The sequence below is a fragment of the Halichoeres trimaculatus genome, unplaced genomic scaffold (assembly GCF_033239565.1).
Source record: "Halichoeres trimaculatus isolate MK-OKI-2021-1 unplaced genomic scaffold, fHalTri1.1 fHalTri1_scaffold_4, whole genome shotgun sequence".
Classification (NCBI taxonomy): domain Eukaryota; kingdom Metazoa; phylum Chordata; class Actinopteri; order Labriformes; family Labridae; genus Halichoeres; species Halichoeres trimaculatus.
This window is the reverse complement of record NW_027437182.1, coordinates 13,171,300-13,184,888: the sequence shown is the minus strand read 5'-3', so window position 1 is coordinate 13,184,888 and position 13,589 is coordinate 13,171,300. Positions and strand designations below refer to the sequence as shown.

Here is a 13,589-nt window from a genome sequence, read left to right as displayed (position 1 = left end):
TTCTCCTTTAAATATTCTCACCTGCTGTCCTACTTCTTAGTGACAGAGAAACATAACAATGCTCATGTGTGAAGTCATTGTGATACACTGCTTTGGTTTTTCTTTGTGGGGTTGAAACATCGAGCCAGACACATGAAACTGCCTCAAAATGTAGTTACATGGAAAGCATGGACATTTAGCATGTTTATGTATGTAATGATGACTCAAAGGACATCTTTTAGAAATGACCCATATCATTTCTCTCTCTACAGATCTGGGCTCTCCATTCATCTACTCAGGTCAAGAGGAGGCTGAGCAGCCAGGCTCCTACTCCGTCCAGACTCCGTATGGTTTCCAGCTGGATCTGGACTTCCTTAAATATGTAGAAGAGATAGAAAGTGGACACAATGTCCGCCGGGCGCCTGTCAACCCCCGCCGTGCAGGACGGGGTGTCAAACTTTCCCAGAGGAGTCCAGGTGTTGGGGGACGCACCAGTGGGTGGACATCCACAGAGTCTCTCTCGTCTCCTGCGAGTGAGGATGGCAGAGCTCCCCCTCCACCACCACCACGCAACCGCCTTGGGTCAGCGCCATGTGAAGTACTCTCTCTTTCTCCAGTGACCCTCCTCAGTGCTCCCCCTCTGTCTGCTGGAGCCAAAGTACCACCTCCTCCACCCCAGCGCAACCCCAGAGTTGAGCGGACTCTTCTAGAAACCAGCAGGCGGCTACAACAGGAACAAACCCACCAGCACCAGAATGGTGGGCGCATTCAGCTCGCAGACCCTCCAAAACAGCTCCAACCCTCTCCTTCCACTCAGATTTTGCAGAGTAATTTGATCAAACCCAGTCCCGTCACCTCTGGGCGCAGCACTCCAGCGACAAGCAACGCCATGACTCCAATTCCCCAGAGCCAGCTGCAGACAGTCAGGGAGCAGATGGCTACAGCCTTGAAACAGCTGAAGGAGATGGAGGAGAGGGTGAAGGGTGTTCCTGCTCTGGAAAAAGAGGTGGCAAAGCTGCGTGCAGAGAAAGACATGCTCCTGTTAGCACTGCAGGAAAAGAAAGAATCAATGGAGGCGGCTCTGCAGAGGCAACCGTCAGCTGAGTCCTCTACCCAAACCACAGAGAGCCCCCAAAGTGATCAGAGTATCCACAGTCGATTGACTGCTCCACCCTCACCTGTTCATAAAGGGCCTGGGAAATCTGCTGAACTGAAAAGGCTGACTGAGAAATTTGAGGGAAAGGGAGAGAAAGCTTCAGATCCTTCATCAAAAGTCACAGTTAAACCTCCAGAAAAAGTGTCTGTCATTGAGAAGAAATCAGTGGCTGTTGGGGGAGATATTCCAATGAACTGTGTCGTTATCCACTACAGCCAGGGTGTGAAAGATGCTTGTGAAGGCACATCAGTAAATGTTTGTGAGAAAGGCACAGGAACAGAGGCCCTTGTGCTTCACGAGGAGGGAACACAAGCCACCGTTCAGACAGAAGAGGCAGAAGTTTGGGTAATAGAGTCTCTACTTGGGCTGACCAGTGAAGCACAGAGGGAGATCGACACGTTACAGGACACCATCAAATTCCAACAGGAGTCCATCATCGCCTTAGAGGACAGGTTGAGTGTAGCGGACAAAGATCTGGAGACCTTTAAAGCCAAGATGGAGGAGAAATCTTCCAAAGTCATGTTTGAGAAGGGGGTTCTTGCAAAACCAGACACAAAAAATACCCAGGTAGAGACGTTAACACCTGTGTCACAGGACGCAGCGATTTTGTGCCATCCTGAAGTGAGCGATGCATGCGTAGGTGAGAGTTTCACAGCAGATCAAACCGAACAAAGCACCCAGACCGACGCTGCAGAGGAACCCACAAAACCAGCTGCTGCTGCTGCAGTGGTGAGCACTGGGTGCCAATGGGAAAACTTGTTAGGGGAGAAGATGGAGGAGCAGAAAGTTGCACTGCCAAAGAAGAGACAGTTGACTATTGCTGACTACAAGGTTTCACCGGAGGAGGAGGTGGTCAGTATGGCAGAGGAGAAGACAGAAGAAGAGCAAGGAGAGAACGCAGCAGCTGCCAGCACAAAGACGGGTAAGAAACCAGATGTGGTTATCTGACTCACAGGGTTAAAGATGCAAGAATCCCTTTCAATAAATTTCTTCAACATGTTAATCTTCCAGCAGTAACTTAAATAAATTAGAATAAACATTAGTTTTTAGGTATTTTTTTTCAAGTTCACAATTTCCCTCAAAAATTCATAAAAACAATCTAAATGGGTGGATGGAAATTTGAGAGAGTACACTCTTAGACTTGAAGATAACTCAATAAACCTGTTTATTATTACTAGCTGCAATTTAAGTGCATTCAAAAACACAACTTATTGAGTCAGATTTTACACATATATCCACTGTCACATTATTCGTGGTGCAACTTAAGTACTGTGGGTACTTAAAAAGTATTAAAAGTTGATAAATCAGTTGTGGGAAAATTAAGGAGGCCCTTAAAAAGTATTAAAAAGTCTTAAGCGTAATGTTATGAGGTATTACATTTTATCGGTATTCAAGCTTTGACTCTAAAAGTATACATGAATATTTATTTTTCCTCGTTGCGACTGTTGCAAACTAACCTGACACGCCAGACAGACAGCTCCATATATCCGCCACGGCAATAGTCCATCTGGTTCTAAAATGTTTCCAAGGTCTGAACCTTCAAAAATAACCACACCTGGTGAATGGACGATCATTCTGCTCGTCACACTCGTCACAGACCAGCATGAGGATCTAGAAAAAGCTTTAGCATCTCAAAATATTTCTCTATAGATCATAAGAGTTTCTCAAGCCTCCTGAGAACATTTCTCAGACTTTTGATGACCTGGGATCTTGGATTATCTTAACTGCTGCAACTTTTTGTGGGACTGGGAATTTCAATTAACCTGCCTTTAGTTTCATTTATTCTTTCAAGCTTTATTCCTTGTCAGTTTACCTAATTTATGTTAAAATGCAAACTATACTATCAAAAATTGGTTGCTAACAACAGCTTAAAGTCACGATAAGGTCTTAAGACTTTTTGAAAGTTTTTTAAAAGTCTTAAAAAGGTATTGAATCTAACCTCAGGATCTCAGCATATACCCTGTTAAGACATTTGTCAAATTAGTTTTTCTGTCAATTGAAGGAAAAAAGCGATTAGGATCAATACAATGGGCTGTTAAAGCAAATCACAGAGACAGCGCAAACCCCTCGAGAGACTGATGACATTTTGTTTTTTGTTAAAATCATGTGTCATAACTGTGTTAAATCTTTCATCACTGTACTTTGTTTGAACTTTCATTTGTTGCCTTCGGCTGTTGTTTTGCTGACAGGTATGCTGAAGTCAATCATGAAGAGGAAGGATGGGAGTAACTCAAGCGATACACGCTCCCCAGGCAAGAAGAGCCTGCAGTTTGTCGGCATCCTAAACGGAGGGTAAGCAACATGAACCTTTATTTTAGTTTTCACTGCTGTAGAAATAAAATAGGGTCGTCATAAAGTTTAACCTTATAATCATGTCACAGGTTTGAAAAGTTAAAAACAAAACCCCTTTCCCCTGTTTTTTTTGTTTATTGGAAAAAATAATCCCCATTTTAAGATGCGAAAATTAGGGTTTGCTTAAAATATATCCATTTTCTAGATATGAATCTACATCCAGTGAAGAAGAGGAAGAAGAGGAGGAAGAAGAAGAAGAGGAGGATGATGGGAGTTCTTCTGCAGAAAGTGGAGAAGGCGAGTGCTTGGACAGCACAGAGGAGGATGAGGCAGCCTTGGAGGAAGAAACGTCTGAAGAGGAGAGAAATGTCAACCTGGACGAGAGTGACACGGATGAGGAAACCCTGAGAGCTGCAGACTGTTCATCGGATGCTGTGAAAGAGAAGTATGTTATTGCTCTGTATATGTCAAGTTACAGTAAATATGAATATCAACAAATTCTACAAAATCATATCAAAAGGAGGCTCTGTCATGCTTACTCGGTGTTTCAGCTTCAGTTTTCTTTTCACAGGTTTGAGTTTAGCTCAAAAATGCGCGAAGCCTGCCTCATCATGAAGAACCACCTCAATGATGACATCAAAACACTGAAGAGTAAAGAAGTGGTGTGTCTTTGCATGCTTCTACTTGCTCCTGTTGAATTTAATCACTTCATTATTGGAATAATGCAAAATTTAAGCAATTTGCGAGATAAACATAAAATGTTAGTCACAAGAATTAGGAGCTTTTTGTGTGAATCACAGAAGAGTGAGACAAGCCTCAGTAGCTGGATCATTTAGAGGCTTTAACACTTGATGGTTAAATAAATAGACTCCTAGTGGAATGTCTGGCTGCTCTAAACTTGTGATGAATACCGTTCGACTTTTCTGAGCAAACACTGTTTATTTCAGCATGAGTCTACCTGAAAGTCATTATGATGTCTCACTTTCAGCTCTCCAGCACTCACACTGTCCAGCTCGAGTGGTTTCGAATCTCCAGTGCTAAGATGGCCCAGCCTTCACGGGTCTCAGACTACCTGATGGCATTCTCCGAGGTGTCGCCAGTCCTGCTGGAGCATGTAGTCAACATGACTGACGGGAACGGCAACACGGCTCTACACTACAGTGTCTCCCACTCCAACTTTGGAGTTGTGGGGCTGCTGCTGGACACAGGTCAGTGGAAAATAACTGAAAATAAACCGGAGGACATTCTCACAGAACTATAATTTTTGAAAGAAAAGTATTTTAGAGGAACCAACTGGTGATCTCATGTTCAGGGAATCCTGGTCTGTATGCGAATATGCAGAGATGGGATCTCCATATGAGGGTTTCATCACTTCCTTTAGGAGGCCTAAAAAATGTACTCCAAAAATAGAAATGTGTCTCTGCAGAGGACTGGAAATATTATGAGTAGTATTTAATAGTTAGGTTTAAACGAAGGAGTTCTTGTTATTAAAAAGTGTATGAAAAATAAATGATAATAAAAAAGAAAGAAGAAGACGTTATACAACAAAACCAGCCCTTAGACTCTGGGTAAAGCACTATTATTTGCTGTATAGAGGGATTATTTGTTTATCAACAACGGCGGGTGCGTGTGCAACATGGGTGCAGAAGCACTGCAGAGTTAAATGGTTTGTCAACCGATGTGGAGGAGTTGACCACCAAAAAACATGTTTTTTAACTTAATGTCATCACTTTCTTTGACGGACGGTAAAATGCTCCCAGGTTTGTGAAACAGCAGTGAGTGGACAGAAGAGATCAGGAAGTGGACAGATATTATTATTATTATTTATAATTATTTTTATTTTACTTTATTATTTATAATTTATTTATTATTTATTATCTTATTATTTTTTGGCAGAGAAACCAGCATGTACCCAGAGAGGGAACACAACTCTCACTCGATGCTCATGACTGCATCATCCATGGACACTTATCAGACTGTGACAGACCAGGATGTAAACATTGTTTCATAATATTCACTAATTTTACTTTGGTCATAAAATCAGTTTCTGTTAATCATAATTTATAGGTTCACTCATTATTTACTGTCTATATTGAGTCCATGTTTGGTCAGAACCTCAGCCCCAAACCAACTTTTTCATTAAATAAGCAAAGTCAAATCTGTATTTGGAGCATCAGCAGTTATTAATGCTTGTTTGCCTTCAAACCTGGTTAACTGAGGTTGGATAAAGAATACACATTTAATTACACACATGCAGACATCGCTGGTGTATCAGTGTTAACTGGTGACTCTCAGCCATTAATCATGGTTGCTGTCGCTGAAAGCTGATTGCTGTGAACACTTGACAGAAGTTGCCTCTATTGTGTAGTATTGTTTTTGACAGCTATCCACAAATCGACCGTACATTTTGATGCTTCCAACAGGTTGATCTAAGTATTTAAAAAACGCTAACTCGTCTGAATGAATGGAGCTAAATGCTGCTTCTGCGGTCGAGATGCGTGTGCATCTTTGTGATGACGCAGACTGATAATCCCTCCATAATTAATCAACTTTATTTTAAAAATGTTCCCTCCAGGTGTTTGCAGTGTGGATAAGCAGAACAAGGCAGGCTACACGGCCATCATGCTGGCTGCGCTCTCTACTGTGAAGGAGGAGGTCGACATGGCTGTGGTCAAGAAGCTGTTCGGTCAGGGCAACGTCAATGCCAAGGCCAGCCAGGCAAGTCGTCGTTAATTCCTCTCTGACACCCTTGATGTCTTTGGTGTTCACTTTGCTTCTTCCATGTCCTGAAATTAATTTCACAGCAGTGGTTCCTGTCTTGTACATGTGATAAGTGAGAACATGCAGTACGCAGGGTTTTTTTGAACACTTTAGAAAATGTGAGAGGTCAACATGTCTGACGAACAAAGAATACAAAGAGCTTCTGTGAATGTGCAGACAGCTACATGCGCCAGAAGCATTTCATTACTTCAGAAACAGAATCTGCTCAGCTGACTCTACAGTAACTCTAATTTGATTTGGACACATTAAACTTTTATTTTTAAAGAGTGCACCATGAAACCAAACACAGAGACAAAAATGAGCAATTTTTCACTTAATCTTTACTTAAATCGTTCCTTGTCATTTTATGATGCTCCTGGGTATTTGTGTTTGTTTAAGTAGAACTTAATTACTCTTTAATTCCTGAAAACAGAAAACTCGCTTTCACTGAATGTCTCATTGATTTCTCCTGCTGCTGTGGAAAACTAGCTTTCTGTTTCCAGACTATTTGGTTAAACAAAGTGTAAAAAAAACGCTTCCTGTGCTGTGAAGAAGTACTGCATTCAGAGCCAGATGAATAATTGGTTATAGGTTAGATTGGGTTAAAGAAATGTGTATCATGTGACGTTTTATTTGTGAGAATCTTTTGGCATTTGAGAGGCTATATCTCTTTGCTTGATCTAATCAGGTTGTGTGGTGTGTATGTGTGTTTGGACGCAGCGCCTGACGAGCTCTCACACTGCCAAGTCATAGGACTACAAATTTTTAGCGTCTCTGGCAATAAATCTGATTACTGCTGCTTGTTATTGTCGCTGAGGGTGACAACACAAGGCATGCAAGGCAACTTTAGCCCGAAAGTCATACTATTTTCTGCTTAAGCCGTGTGTTGCATGACATTTTCATTAGTATATTTTTGACTTCTTCTTTTAATGACTTGCTTTTTAAAACAGCAGAATTAATCACGCTTTTCTTTTCATTGTTTAATGTGCAATCTGGTTTTCTTCCACTGCTCCCAGAACAATTTTTTTATTTCCATGTTAATAGTCATATTTCACAGATAAAAACCTTCCAATCTGTGGCTTCATATTGACACCCCAAAACAGTTTTATATGACCAGGGGCCTGTACTACGAAGCTGGATTAGCTCTTAGAGAGATAACTTCCAGGATAAGTTTTGGTTTTCCGTACTACGAATGTGGATCTCTTTTTATCCAGACACGTTGCCCCGGTAACTGATGCTGAACGTCAAACCTGGTCCAGAGCAGGTTAAGTTCCAGGATAAGAGCTCACAGGGTGTGACAGACCGCCCGCTGACCAATCGGTTCTCTCAGGTGGGGATAAAAGACCGCACAGTGACCAATTTGCTCGCCCGGAGTGAAGTCCTCCGGCGCGGGACCACCCCCTGTCTTTTTGGCCCAACATTTTTTCTTATGGGCTGTGGACAAACAATATCTTACTGATCATCATAACTGAGACATTGTCAGGGAAAGGTAGAAATGTGTGCAAATGGAATCTTTCATGAAATGAAAAATACTTTATTTAGCCCAAAGAGAAATTCAGGAAATTCATACCGACCACTTTAAAGGATGTTTTTATATTTATTTTTATTTGCTCCCAGGTCCTTTTCCCCACTGCTATTGCATCTGCAATACAAACTGCCTATAATGAGTGTTTTCATTGGGATTTGTAGGAAAGTGGACTCTTTTTAATTATGAGGTCGGATATGATGCTGATCACACACACACTGACTGACAACATGAATGAATAAGGACCTAACTGCCCGTGTCGTCACATGATGAGATAGGTCTATTAATATCAGCATTTTGGAAAATTATGCATTCACAGAGTTGGCGATTTTTTTGCAGCAATCCCTCCGGCCTGGATAATACTGCAGTACTCCTCGTATTTTTGCAAGATTATTTGCTTCTCCTCCGCTGTTAAGTAGCCTGCTCTCTTCTCCATTGTGGAAAATGCTCCTATCCACGCCCATTTTATGTGTGCGCGCACAGATCCCAGCCACATTCACTTATCGAGTTGATAACGAGCCTCGTAGTACAGCAGATCTGGATGACGGAGATCCGGTGAAGTTCAGTGAGTTGTGGCAGAGTTATCCTGGATGTGTTAATCCAGCTTCGTAGTCCCAACTGTCCCAAATTTCTTTCTTTACTTTTTACACTCTGCACTATTGCTTTAATGGCTTATTCTTTACTATTTTCAGATATTTTCACACAAAATATGCTTTAATATAGTGTTATCTTTGAGTATTAGATGTTTCCTTTTGCTTCACTTCTATCCAGCTCTGTTGCTCTATGGTAATGAAAAAATGATGTTGAATTCCTTGCTTGTGTGGACATAGTTGGCCTAAAAGGCTGAGGCTGATAAAAAGTAGGAGGCAGTCTGGCCTCTTATGAAGCATGAAGCCTTAGCCTGTGGGTTTGATGCCTTTTAAGTCTCTGTGGCTCACCAGGATTTGCCAGCCTACAATTTCAGGTCTGGTCTCATTGAATCTTAGCCTATCCATGTCTCAGCTTTACATATTTCTTTAAATACTGGTTATCAAAAGAGTGTTTGATGGAAAGCTGGCATGATGTGTTTAAGACTGATTTTAATCATGTAACTAAAATGAACATCCCTTCCACTGATGCTTCTTTATCTTTACAGGCTGGTCAGACGGCGTTAATGCTAGCTGTTAGCCATGGTCGTCAGGAGATGGTGCGAGCGCTGCTGGAGTGTGGTGCTGATGTTAATGTACAGGACGATGAGGGATCCACAGCCCTGATGTGTGCTAGTGAACATGGCCGTGCTGAGATTGTCAAACTGCTCCTGGAACAGCCTGGTTGTGACATTTCCATCATTGATAATGTAAGTCAAATAAAGTTTAGCCGTTCAGCTGATGCTCTCATTGAGGGAAACTTCCTGAGCCTGCAGATGAAGCTAACTGTTGGATGCCTGAGTGCCGGAAACATCTGAGCGATTGCTTGTCTGGGATTCAGCTTAATCTGCGCTCAGGAAACGGCTCCTCATGGGAAATTTGTCTATGCAGCTTCCTCTACTTTTCACCTCTCTCTGTCTCTTTTCCCGTGTTTTCCTTCGTTAGCAGGATAGGCTTTAAGCAAGAGAGCCATGATACGATGCGTTTCATGTGCCCTCTGCTCAATTCAGTGCTGTTTACAGGAAACACAATCACAGGGCTACTCACAAGCCCCCAGGGGAGGAATTAAAAGCCAAATCTCTTCTGTTCAAGGCTGCCTGAGTCATCCGTGGACAAGGCAGCAGAAACTGTTTATTTCAAAGTCCAAAAGTGATTTTAGTCAGGCTGTTAAAAGACCAGACTAAAAAAAAATAGTGATTTTGTCAGTGAGCTGATTTGTGTCACCACATTGATAATAAAATATATTTGAGGCAGTGCATTTCTAGGTTAGTTTTCCTTTTGTTGTTGTTGATCTGCTCAGTAATTTGTTTTCAAGTGATTTTACAGACAGCGAAGTGAATTCTTTAGAGGAGTTCAGGCTGACAGATATGTGAGCTTTAACATCTGTGCCAGAGCCAGTTGGTCTTTTTGTGCATGTAGCTCCTGGGTTGTGTTTCAGTGCAGCACAGCTGGACCGGGAGGTAGATGGGGAGTAGGGGGTGGAAAACATTTAGGAAACCCCCTGCCCCTCCTGCAACACAGAAAAGCTTGAAAAAGTTTGCCTGTAAGTCACTGGGCTTTCACTTTTAGTTATCCTAAATAAGGGCATTCATTTCACCCCAGGAGTGCTGAGGGTTAAAATGATATCCATTAAAATATTTCAACACTGAACTTAACTCCAAGGGCATAAACAATACCATGCAAGCAAGGGTTTAACCCTGGTGAATTAATTCAGAGAGTTTCTGGTTTTATTAATATCTTTAATTTGGAAGCATTACTGTTTCCCAGAAAGTTACATCAGTGTAGCAGAGGAGCTATAAGCTAACCCTTTCACACTGGTTTTGTGAATTTTTTCAGCTTGAAATGGTACATTTTTAGGAGTAAACTTTATATTAAGATTCATTTTAAGAGACCAGAACTTCCTTGCTCTTGATTTTGCGTTGACTGCCTTCGTTTCTGAAAAGAAAAAAAGAAAATGATGAGGATGTGGAACGGATGGATGCTGATCAAAAAAATAATTTCACAGTAGTATTAGGACTTTTTGTCTTTTAAATTGATTTTTTATTTTTTTTTTTTATTTTAGTCTTTCAGTTCAGTCTTTGTTAACTCGGTTGAAAAATAAATTACTGCTTTTACTCCAGCAGAGGACAAAATGTTTTTCTTCAACTATCTAGTGACGTGAAGTTAGATCCCCTAAATAAATCCTAAAATTTTTTGGGAAAATAAAGTTCCTGATAAAGTCTCTAGACATCATCATTTAACTATTCCACAAGGTCTGGTGTTTAAAAAAAGCAAATTAATAATCTAAAGTTCAGAAATATTGAGGGACTGTAATTTGTCATAGCTGAGATGAGGATATAAAAGTTGCCTGAACCTCCATCACAAGACTGCTGTAACGCTTATTGACAAAATCTCTGCTTTAATGCGGAGCATGTTCAAACTGATGGGAAAAACAACTACCGTGAATAACATTCATCACGTGGTCCAACCTGTAAAGCTCTGTCATTCCTGTTTGAAGAGCCAGTGAACCCACTTCTCACTCACTCTGCCCTAATCCCACCATATCTGTCTCTCCTCTACGTCTGTGTTTGCAGGATGGCAGCAACGCACTGTCCATCGCACTCGAAGCATCGCACAATGACACAGCTGTGCTGCTGTATGCCCACATGAACTATGCAAAGACCCAGCCTGCTGTGGTGAGTCCACCCTCCAACACTTCCACTCCTCAAAGCAGACAAAGTTCTGGATGTTAACCAAGTCTCACAGTTTGGATCCTCCTTCTGGAAATATCAACTTTAGTTTATTGTACAGATCAGAAACTCACAAGCTGGACAGAAACCAGCTATAAACTGTCTGGGAAGTGGCATTCAGCATCAGGCTGAAGTTAGCAGAGGCCACGCTCACAACATAACTTCACAATGAGCAACCTCTCCTGTATTAATAGTAGGTAGGATCAGCTCCTGGCTGCACTTTGGGTGTGGGGAATACTGACTAAAGGTGCACTGCTGCCCCCCATAGGTCTTTGTAAGCCTCTGTGGATTGTGCTAAGTTTTGATTTTTAAAAACAGAAACTAAGTAATTTACTCAATACACAGCCACGACATTTAAGTTGTAATTACACTAAAACTGAAATGAGAATACCATTTGGGTACACGTTATATTCAGTCAAACATGGTTAAATATTCAAGTAGATTTAATGACTCTAAACCTTTAAAGCTGTTGAAGAAATTAACAACTTGCAGACTTTTTCAAATTATATTTGAAAAAAAAAGAAACAACCCTGTTTCCATATTATATCTTCAAGGGAAGTCCAAAGGCCCAGCCCAGAAGCCCCACCAGCCCCCACAAGCCCTGGCCTTCAGACTGACAGGATGGCAGATGCTCATTGAGGAGGATGGAGCAGCAAACATAACTGGATCTGAGCTTTTTAAAGCTCCACTGGAATTTCTTTAAATATAAAAATATTTATATACTGCATTATGCCCTGCATTTATAAGTATTGTTGATATGAAAATACTATTTTTCCATAATGGTTTTATCATAAACTTGACTAATATGAGCTCCTAGCATGTCTCAGGAGATCAGACCCCTTTGTATCATTTGCACTCCACTAATATTTCACTGTTAGTGGCAACACACAGATGTGGTGTAAGATTAGGATGGAGGAGAAAGTTTGTCAGGTGGACTGGATAATTACCACAGAGATATGAATAAGTTTAACAGTTACTCTGAGTGTTTATGCTGGATGGCACATCATGCAAACTTAACTTGGACTACTTCTGTCTGCATGGCATGCCCAGAGTAAAATCACATGACATGACACTGTTGTGTGTTGCCCTGCAGTCTTCCCTTTCTGTAGTGCCTTGGTGAACTGACCCGTGAACCTCTTCACTGTCATTATCTGCACTAACTGTCCATGTATTGTATGTTCATATAAATATTTACATATAAATATATATTCATGTCTGAAATAAACACATTTACAGAAAAGTTATTGGAAATTATTATTTCTTTACTTTAAATAACAGATTTATTTATTAAAAAAATGAATTATCTATTTTTTTAGTAACACTAGAGGTATAGATACTGTTAGTGTTGTATCATAGTTGGGAGCAGGACCTGTTGTAATCCATTACCAAGGACTGAAAAAGAATAAGGAATTAGAAAACCAAAATAAAAGAATAATTTTCATGCATTAAATACAATACACTGGACAAATTTGGTGACATTTCAGGCTTCATAGAAAATAGCAGAAACTATCACTAGAGGAATTCTGTGAGACATGCACAAAATCATTGATACTAAACATCCACACCAACAGCCTCTACAAGACACCAGAAAAAACACACCAACCCACATTAACCCACATATTCAGAACACAAACAACAGCTACTGAGGTGCTTTTTTCCAAGAAAAGGGGATCTGCCGTTACACTTGGGTTTCCAGGTCAGGATGTGCATCTCTGACCAGATGGGAGTGAAGAATGGATAGATGGGGTACCTGAGGTTAAGCTTTATGGTGAATGCTCTAAGTGGGGTGTCTTTACTGTTAAATGCAGACAGGTTTAGCCACTTACTTTGGGGTGGGGGGAGTTTTATGATGTGAGCTTATTTTTTCTGGCATTTAGGATGTGGAGAACAGCAAAGGAGAATAGGCTGTGCAATACTCCAGACGGTGAGGGGCAACATTACTTACTGTGAGATTGCAGATGGCAGGCAGTCTTTGAGAAAAGTCTTTCCTTTGCATTTAAAAAATGTGCATTATTCTATCTATCATAAAAGAACCTGTATCCAGTAGCCAGTAACTGTTTTATACTTAATATGCTGTCATTTAGAATGGAAAAAAATAGGACAGGCAATTAAAAAAGATGATGGTGACAGGAAATTCATTGCAGAATGGGAAAATGGTTAAAGAGGAATCACCAATATTGCTCGACAGCAGTCAAACTGACAACACTGCCTGCAGTTTGCAGACTTTGTTGTTTTAATCAGACTCATGAGTGCAGGCACATGCAAATGCTATTTATTGCAAAATACTATTGCTTAGTCAGATTAAAAGGCCAAATTCACCAGTCCATCCCTAATACAGATAGTGAATGATAGCTTGGTAATTCATAAGTGAAAACATGACAGGCAAATTTGTGTACAATTAACAATGAACAGAAAAAGAGCATCCTGCATTTTTTCCTCTTTACTTACCAGTCTCATTTTGTTAAATTTTTAATACATAGACCTAGTTCAGTACAGTAGAACCTGTAGGTTTGACCTCTTTT

At 40.8% G+C, this 13,589-nt stretch overlaps 1 protein-coding gene and 1 long non-coding RNA gene across 4 annotated transcripts in view; one reads left to right on the top strand and one right to left on the bottom strand.

Annotated features, from left to right (window-relative positions):
• kank3 (KN motif and ankyrin repeat domains 3) overlaps positions 1 to 12,307 on the top strand; it is a 31,019-nt gene extending 18,712 nt beyond the window's left edge. For both annotated transcript variants that reach the window (XM_074667457.1, XM_074667458.1), the window contains exons 4-12: positions 252 to 2,057; positions 3,325 to 3,427; positions 3,633 to 3,872; positions 3,999 to 4,089; positions 4,416 to 4,635; positions 6,003 to 6,145; positions 8,848 to 9,048; positions 10,912 to 11,013; positions 11,622 to 12,307. In XM_074667457.1, coding sequence (XP_074523558.1) covers positions 252 to 2,057; positions 3,325 to 3,427; positions 3,633 to 3,872; positions 3,999 to 4,089; positions 4,416 to 4,635; positions 6,003 to 6,145; positions 8,848 to 9,048; positions 10,912 to 11,013; positions 11,622 to 11,684 — 2,969 coding nt within the window. In that variant the 3' untranslated portion in view covers positions 11,685 to 12,307. The remainder of the gene's footprint in view (positions 1 to 251; positions 2,058 to 3,324; positions 3,428 to 3,632; positions 3,873 to 3,998; positions 4,090 to 4,415; positions 4,636 to 6,002; positions 6,146 to 8,847; positions 9,049 to 10,911; positions 11,014 to 11,621) is intronic.
• LOC141788576 (uncharacterized) overlaps positions 9,776 to 13,589 on the bottom strand; it is a 29,758-nt gene continuing 25,944 nt past the window's right edge. For both annotated transcript variants that reach the window (XR_012598150.1, XR_012598151.1), the window contains one exon: positions 9,776 to 9,848. This is a non-coding gene — a long non-coding RNA (uncharacterized LOC141788576). The remainder of the gene's footprint in view (positions 9,849 to 13,589) is intronic.